This window comes from Diceros bicornis, unplaced genomic scaffold (genome assembly GCF_020826845.1).
Source record: "Diceros bicornis minor isolate mBicDic1 unplaced genomic scaffold, mDicBic1.mat.cur scaffold_97_ctg1, whole genome shotgun sequence".
NCBI lineage: Eukaryota > Metazoa > Chordata > Mammalia > Perissodactyla > Rhinocerotidae > Diceros > Diceros bicornis.
The window spans coordinates 738,895-745,864 of NW_026691866.1; the positions used below are offsets into that span (position 1 = coordinate 738,895).

The 6,970-nt window shown below is 55.2% G+C and overlaps 1 protein-coding gene and 1 long non-coding RNA gene across 2 annotated transcripts; both read left to right on the forward strand.

Annotated features, from left to right (window-relative positions):
* The first annotated feature begins 225 nt into the window (after positions 1 to 225).
* LOC131403969 (uncharacterized) lies at positions 226 to 2,419 on the forward strand. Its single transcript, XR_009219676.1, has 3 exons — positions 226 to 274; positions 765 to 834; positions 2,356 to 2,419. It is a non-coding gene; the product is annotated as an uncharacterized LOC131403969 (long non-coding RNA).
* Positions 2,420 to 2,850: 431 nt separating this feature from the next.
* On the forward strand, positions 2,851 to 4,905 carry LOC131403968 (ral guanine nucleotide dissociation stimulator-like). The gene is made up of 4 exons (XM_058538149.1): positions 2,851 to 2,922; positions 3,898 to 4,019; positions 4,221 to 4,321; positions 4,628 to 4,905. The coding sequence occupies exons 1-4, from the start codon at positions 2,905 to 2,907 to the stop codon at positions 4,750 to 4,752; spliced, it is 366 nt and encodes a 121-aa protein (XP_058394132.1). The 5' UTR covers positions 2,851 to 2,904; the 3' UTR covers positions 4,753 to 4,905.
* Positions 4,906 to 6,970: the final 2,065 nt, after the last annotated feature.

A 6,970-nucleotide genomic window follows, 5' to 3' on the forward strand; every position in this document is an offset into this window, starting at 1 on the left:
GAGCTAAAATCCTCCTCCCTGGGAGTGTTCCTCATCAGGGTCTAGCTGTGCTCTTCTCAGGTTTCCAGAGCCTCTGTCTCATCCAGGACAGGGGACGTCCATGAGGTGACCAAAGCCAGAGGAAGCAGGGCTCCAGCTCCCCTCACAGCTCATTCCCTTCCCTTCCCCAGGAGTGCAAAGGCCTGAGGAACCTTTCATCACTCCATGCCATCCTCTGGGCCCTGCAGAGCCCCTCCATTCAGCGTTTAAAAAAGACGTGGGGACGGGTGTCCAGGTGCGTAGGCCTCTCTCCATGCGTCACCACCTGGGTGAACCAGACACCCCCCACAGGGCTGCCACTGCCCTTCAGTAAGCTGGGACATCCTGGGAGACAGTGAACCCTGGGGACAGGGTCTGACCTGGTTGGGAGGCTTGGAGTCTTTCTGGAAACTTAGGCCAGTGGTTCTGCTTTAGGAATCAGTTTCCCTAAGTGCCAGACCCTGGCTCGAACTAAATTGAACATTTTCAAGGGTTTGCTTTGCAGCAACAGAACTCTCTGTCCACCTGAAATCAAGACTGTTTAAAACAGATTTGTTCAGTAGATAAGAGAACGAAGGCCCCAGGTGACAACAGGAGAGCTCCCTCCCCAGTCCCAGAGACCTCAGGGCTCAGAGCACACATTGAAAACGCTCATCCAGGCTGTCTGGATAATTCTGGGTTTTCAAACAAAAGGGATTTACCCTTAAACCACCCCACAGTGTTTCTTTCCTTTTTTCCCTCCTCAGGAGGAACTGCCAAAAATTTAAAACCTTGTGCAAAACGGACCAGCGGGAGAGCAGGAAGCTGCTCATGGAGGTGCGTGGAGGCTGGAGATCTGGAAGGAGGGGAGGGGAGGGGGGAGGAGGGACCAGGCAGAGTGTGCTTTGGCTAGTTTTTCACTGAAAGTTTCTCTGAGACATAACGGTCTGTTTTGTCCAGATTGACAGGAAGCAGGTGGTGTGAGCTGCAAGGGCAGGTGGGGACTGTTTGGGGCAGGAGGCCTTGGTCACGGGATAGAGTGGTGTTTTTTGGACTGTTCCAGGAGGTGAGGAGCTGGCAGAATGAGCAGGTCTCTAGCTTCCATGCGGGCCCATCAGCTGGCCCTCATCTTCCTCCAGGCTGGCGGGTGGATGGAGTGGGTGGGGGTTCCTTTCCTCCTAAAGCAGCCCGGTCTGTCCTCAGGAAGCCAGGTCCCTGCTGCTCCTTCTATCTGCACTGCACCTCTCAGGGAAGGGCACTCTGCCTGCCCCAGGGACGGGCACTGTGTGGTCACACAGGCCAGGTGGACACAGGGGCTGCCCAGCCTTGGAACGAATGGTGGATCTGGCACAGAACTGTGTGCTCTCTGGGACTCTGCACTCTATCCCGATAGTGGTTACTGCTGAAAACTCAGTGAGAGTCTCCCCAGGTGACTTGTTGATAAGGATACACCCCAGATGGCAATGAGAATTATCGGGGAACCTACAGATTCTTAATGGACCTTCCTGGCAGGACATTAGAAGGTTCCAAGTAAAAAAGGATGCAAATGTCACCATCACCCAACGCCCTGGTCACCCCCTACACTGTCACTCAGATGTGGCACAAGGGGGTCCCCTTCCTGAGTGAATGAAGGAGGAGTTCTGTGCAGGGACCATCCTGAGGGGATCCTAGGGAGCTGAGGCCTTTGGCATGGCCTCAGGTCCAGCTGGAGTCAGAAAACCCCAGGGGTTGGGACAGGCAGAAGCCAGTTGGATATGCCCCCTGAGACACCTTGTGCCTCCCGATCCATGGCTCAGGCTGACTGAGGGCCTCAACACACCCCGAGAGTCCAGAGGACAGGGCCTTGGTCAGAGGTGTGTCTGGAGGAGGAGTGAAGGCCGGGGGCCAGGGCCTCTGGCTGGGAGGGGGAGTGGTCTCTCCTCTGTGGCCCCTGAGCAAGTCACCACCCCTCTGTGGGCCTCGGTCTCCTCATCTGGGAAATGGAGGGAGATGATCTGTGGTGCAGGCCTCACAGGGGTGATGAGGTACAAGGGGGAGAGGAATGTGCAGCGGCTTTGTGCTCCTCCTCCTCGAGGGGGGAGGGGAGAGCACTGGTGACAGTCAGATGACACAGTCCTCAGGGGACCCTGGGAGGCATGGGAGTCCTCCTCACACTTTCTTGAGGAGGAGAGAGGCTTAGGGGCCTAGGCAGGCCTGAGGGCACAGAGGAGGGAGTGTTGGAGCTGGGAGTGATCTAGAATCAGATCACTCTGGAATGGGAGCCGCCATAGACATCAGATGTCCAGGGTCCAGGATCAGGGGCCTGGGAGACACGGGGAAGGTAGCATGGCCTCCCTGAGCCTGTCCTTGACCCTGCAGGAGGTGAACTCTGTGTGGGCCACCCAAGAGATGGACCCCCAGGGAGCCCAGGAGAGGCAGCAGCAGCAGGCGAGGGGGCCTGAGGGGGAGAGTCCAGGTGTCAGAGGAGGGGGTCTCACCCCTCACGGCTGGAGGCCTCCCCAAGAGAGGGGTCCCTCCTCCTCCAGCCCAGCTCCTGGAGCCCCAGAGCCTGAAATGCCTGCCCTGGAAGTGACCAGGAGGAGGCCTGGAATGGCTGGGCGCAAGATGGATTTGCGGGGGGAGTGGCAGGGACCGCACACCCTGGGATTTGCCAAAAGCCGCCCCTGGTAGCTGACGGGGGACGTTGGGTGGTCCTGGAGGGTGCAACAGGGGGGAGGCTGCTGAGGGTCCTAGGCTGCTCTCTGTGGGAGTCTGCGGTGGGCAGGAGGCTGGGGTGAAGGGATTTGGGGGAGGGTCCATGGGGGCACCTGAGAGCTGGGACTCATCCCCACTCCCACCCTGATTTCACAGGGTGTCGTCCCCTTCCTGGGCACGTTCCTCAATCACCTGAAACTGCTGGACATTGGGATGGAGGATGATCTACAAGTGAGTGAGCCTGGAGGTGGGGCCAGGGAGCAGGATCCTGTGGTTTGGGAGGCGAGAGCCTTGCACTGGGCCCTGAGCTCTCTGTACCTGGCAAACCTCCTCTCATGAGAGCATCATGGCCACCCCTGGGAGCTAGGGAGTCAGAGTCAGGCCCGTCTTAGTGATGCGTGAATGGAGGCTCCGCGTAAGCCCCCTACCAGGCTCTCAGGACTAGTGAAGCTCATAGCTGCCTGCCTGCAAAGCTGCAGGAGGCTGTGTCTGAGCTGGATTCAGCCTCCCCCTTGGGCCCTGCCCCTGGGGGAGTGCCATCAGCCCCTGCAAGTGAGGAAGCACATCTGTGGTCCAGCTGTCCCTTTTTGCCTGAGGCCTCAGTCTTCCCGTCTGTCATCAGAAATGGGTGGGCTGCAAGGTCTCTGGCTTCAGCTCCCCTGTCCCTCCTGCTCTGGAGCCCAGAGCCTGGCCCAGTGTCAAGTTCTCTTTGTGGAAGGTCTGCCCTCTGCTGGGCCCTGACATTCCTGCAGCCTGAGAAGGGGTGGGATGGGGGCTGGTTATGGGCTTAGGGGGCCGTTACTGATGGACATTGGCTGTCTCCCTTCCAGGGAAATCTGGTCAACTTCCAGAAATGGCGTGAGGTCAGCAGCTGTGGGGAGGGTGGGGAAGTGGAAATCACAGACCTCCCGTGGCAAGATGTCACGTGTCCTCATCCCTCGGGTCTTATATTTGTTGGGACAGTTAGATGCTACAAAGCTGGGAATCCCATCACGTTGGCGGGTGCGGGAGGGGCTGGCATCAAGGACACCTTCCTGGATGAGGAACTAATTCAAGCCAACTGTGAGGACAGGCAAGTCCTGAATGGAGTGGGAAGGAAGGAGGGTTCCCGAGTGAGCACAGACCCCAGACCAGATCCTCACTCCGCACAAGTCCCTGGCAGGGTTCCCCACCCGGGACCTGTCTGCATCCTGTCCTTCCTCCCAGAAATACAAAGTCATTAGGAAGATCCAGCTGCTCCAGCAGGCTGCAAGTGAATATGACCTGAATCCCGAGGAGCGATTTGGGGCCTGGTTCCAGGCGATGGAGCCCCTCAGTGTTGATGAGAGGTGAGGGGCACAGGAGTTGGGTGAGGGCAGGCCAGACTCTCTCGGCCGGCCGGCTGCAGAGCGTGGGGCCTGGCTCCCTGATCAGCCCCAGACCTCATTGCGTGGTGACCCATGGGGCACCGGGACTCAGCTGCTGGCAGGCTCTGGGAGGGACACCTGAGGTGCGGCTCCTGGTAGCTCACAGGCCACTCTGTCCTGTAGCTACTGCCTCTCCTGCCGGCTGGAGCCCACACACCAGAAGACGAGCAAAATGCGGCTCTTCAGGAGAAAGAGGAACCGGACATCCTCCAGTTCAGGGCCGAGTGAGTGTCAGGAGCAGCAGCGACTGAATCCAGGGGCTCAGTACAGCTTCGGGCTAAGCATGGGCCTGGATCCCAGCTCCAGTGCTGGCCAGGCCTGGGACAGGCCGCTCCCCTCTCCTCTCTGGGACTCGGTTGCCTCCTCTTAAATGAGTGATGCTAAATGATGCCTCCCCCATCAGGGACAAACGAGGTGCTGTTGATGGACTGAGCACTCGGCACAGGGTTTGGATAAGAGTGTTGTGGGGCAGGGAGGTGTGCCGTGAATCTCAGGAAGGTTCCCCAAAATAGTCTGTTTCTTCTCTTCAGCCACCGTGCCCTTGGCAAGGAGCCATAACCCTCTGGAGACCACAAGTGCAGCTCCTCCTGAGCAGCAGGGCCACTGGGACCCTCGGGGTGCACCGGGTCAGCTCTTCCCCCCCCACCCCAAGTGAAGGAGGACATCTGAAGACTTTCCCTGGTTTCCCCTAAAGCCCCAGGCGGAGGGCACGACCCCCCTCCAAATCCCTGACATCTGCACCCCAGGGACTGTTTATCCATTGAGGAGGAGCATTAGTATATGTTTAAGAGTAAATATCAGATTTGAATGTTGCAGTAAGTTCTGTTTCTGTCACAGCCTGGGTGTTGTGGTGTGGTTCTTTCACTGCTTATGCTCATGTAAATGAGACACAGAATCTCACATTCCGCCTTGAATTAAGAACTCATGTATGGTCAGAGCTTATGGTATGTGGGAGAAGGGAGGACGGCCAGTCCCCTCCCTGGCTACTGAATGACACCCTCAAGTCCCCCTTCCTCAGAGGACAGGTGCATTTCAGTGTGGTTCACCTGGGCCAGGAGCAGAGACAGCCCCTCAGATCTCCCTGGATGTAGAGGTTGGAGGGACTTTCCCAGGCAGAGCAACAACCACTGAAATGTAGATGTCTTTCAAATACCACTTGCCAGGACCATGTCCTTCCCCAGGGCAGCGGCTGTCTTTCTACAGCTTTCCAGGAAGAAGGATGTTTTCTGCTTCTCCCATTGAGGTTTCTTTTGACCAACTATTGGAAGTTACCGTTTTCTAATCAGTCTCTAGATTTGCATCAACACTAAATGAGGAAAAAATGTAAAAAGATAAAAGTTTGCATGTGGAAAAGACAAGGCCAGAGGAAGACCATGTGCTGATGGACTAAGGGCCGACAGGATATCCCCATCAGGCCGCCTCTAGGGCTCCCTGTTCACCCTTCGCCTAGATTGGAATCCTCCTGGGATCCTGGCCCATGCCATGGAAGTCCTTTTCCCACTTGTTTCATATCCAGAGGAAAAGATTCATGAGGCAGCTTTTAAACCTACAATAGGACTTTCTTCCATAAACCTCGCCACTCCCTGTGAACTAGGATTTCCAGCATCCCCGCATTTCCTTATATGATTCTTTTTGGGCAGAAATTCCGTAGAAGGCCCCCAGCCTCTCTGTCAGGTACATCGTGGCCATTCCTCCCTGGCTGGGCCTGATGGATCGGGGTGACCTCTGGTTTGCCAAGATAATAGACCTTAATCCTGGCCACTGAATGACCCACACTGTCCATTGCTGCCTAGGGTGACATCTGGGACCTTGGTGTTCTGAGGTCCATGGTCTCAGACAGTCACTAGTTTACACACTCAGTCGTGTTGTTACTGACTTGTCCCAAAGGGGCAGCTGGGCCTGAGCGCATAGAGCACGTAGCCCCTGGGATGACTGTGTTCTTTTCCCCAGTCTGTGCTGTGGTTATGTGGATGTGTGTTACAGGGATGTGAAACTTGCCTGTTGGGAGTTTTGAAAGATGAGGCACGAGAGGGGCAGGTATAGGAGTGGGTCCAGCAGGGGAATGCAACCCATCTTAGACAACACAGACACAACAGACACAAACTTACCAATTAAAATACTGAAACGCTTCCCACATGGGTGGTAAACAGACACTACTCTGAGCTCACACCCAGAATCCACCCTACGACTAGGAGCTAAAGGGTTACCACCCGGCATTTTGAACATCATGCCCTGGAAACACCCTGTAAGACAAGGGCCATTGTCTTGAATTCCTTGGTACTTCTTCCCCCTCCTTTCTGAAGGCTGCAAGTGTCACCCAGGGACGCCTTTTCAGTTCAGCCAGATGCAGAGTAGAAATCCTGGTTCCCACAGCACAGGCCCTTCCTGCCAGGGCACTGCCATCCAGGAAAGAAAGAATTCACAGCTTGGTGTAGACATGTAAACACACACAGGCATATCCCACCCAAACATCAAGATGCATGAACTAGTAAGAGAGTAAAAGCCACTTCAGAAACACATCAAGCAATTGCAAAAAAAGGGTTTTTTAAAGATCCTGACTCCAATAAAATGCAAAACCAGGAAATCATCTTGAGAAAACTGGGGGACTTTGGATACTGACCAGATAGTTGATTATAGGAATGACACTTTTATTTTTGTGTGTGATAACATTAGTGTGTTTGTGTTCAAAAAATCCCTTATCTGTAAGAGAAACTGAAAATATTTATAGCTGAAATGATGTGCTCTCAGTCATCTCAGCTGGTTAACTCTAGCGGGGTGGGTGTGAGGATAAACGAAGCCAGATGGTATACGAGTTGATAATTTTTGAAGCAAGTGACAGGTTCACAGAGGTTGATTTTCCTCTACTCTGAGAT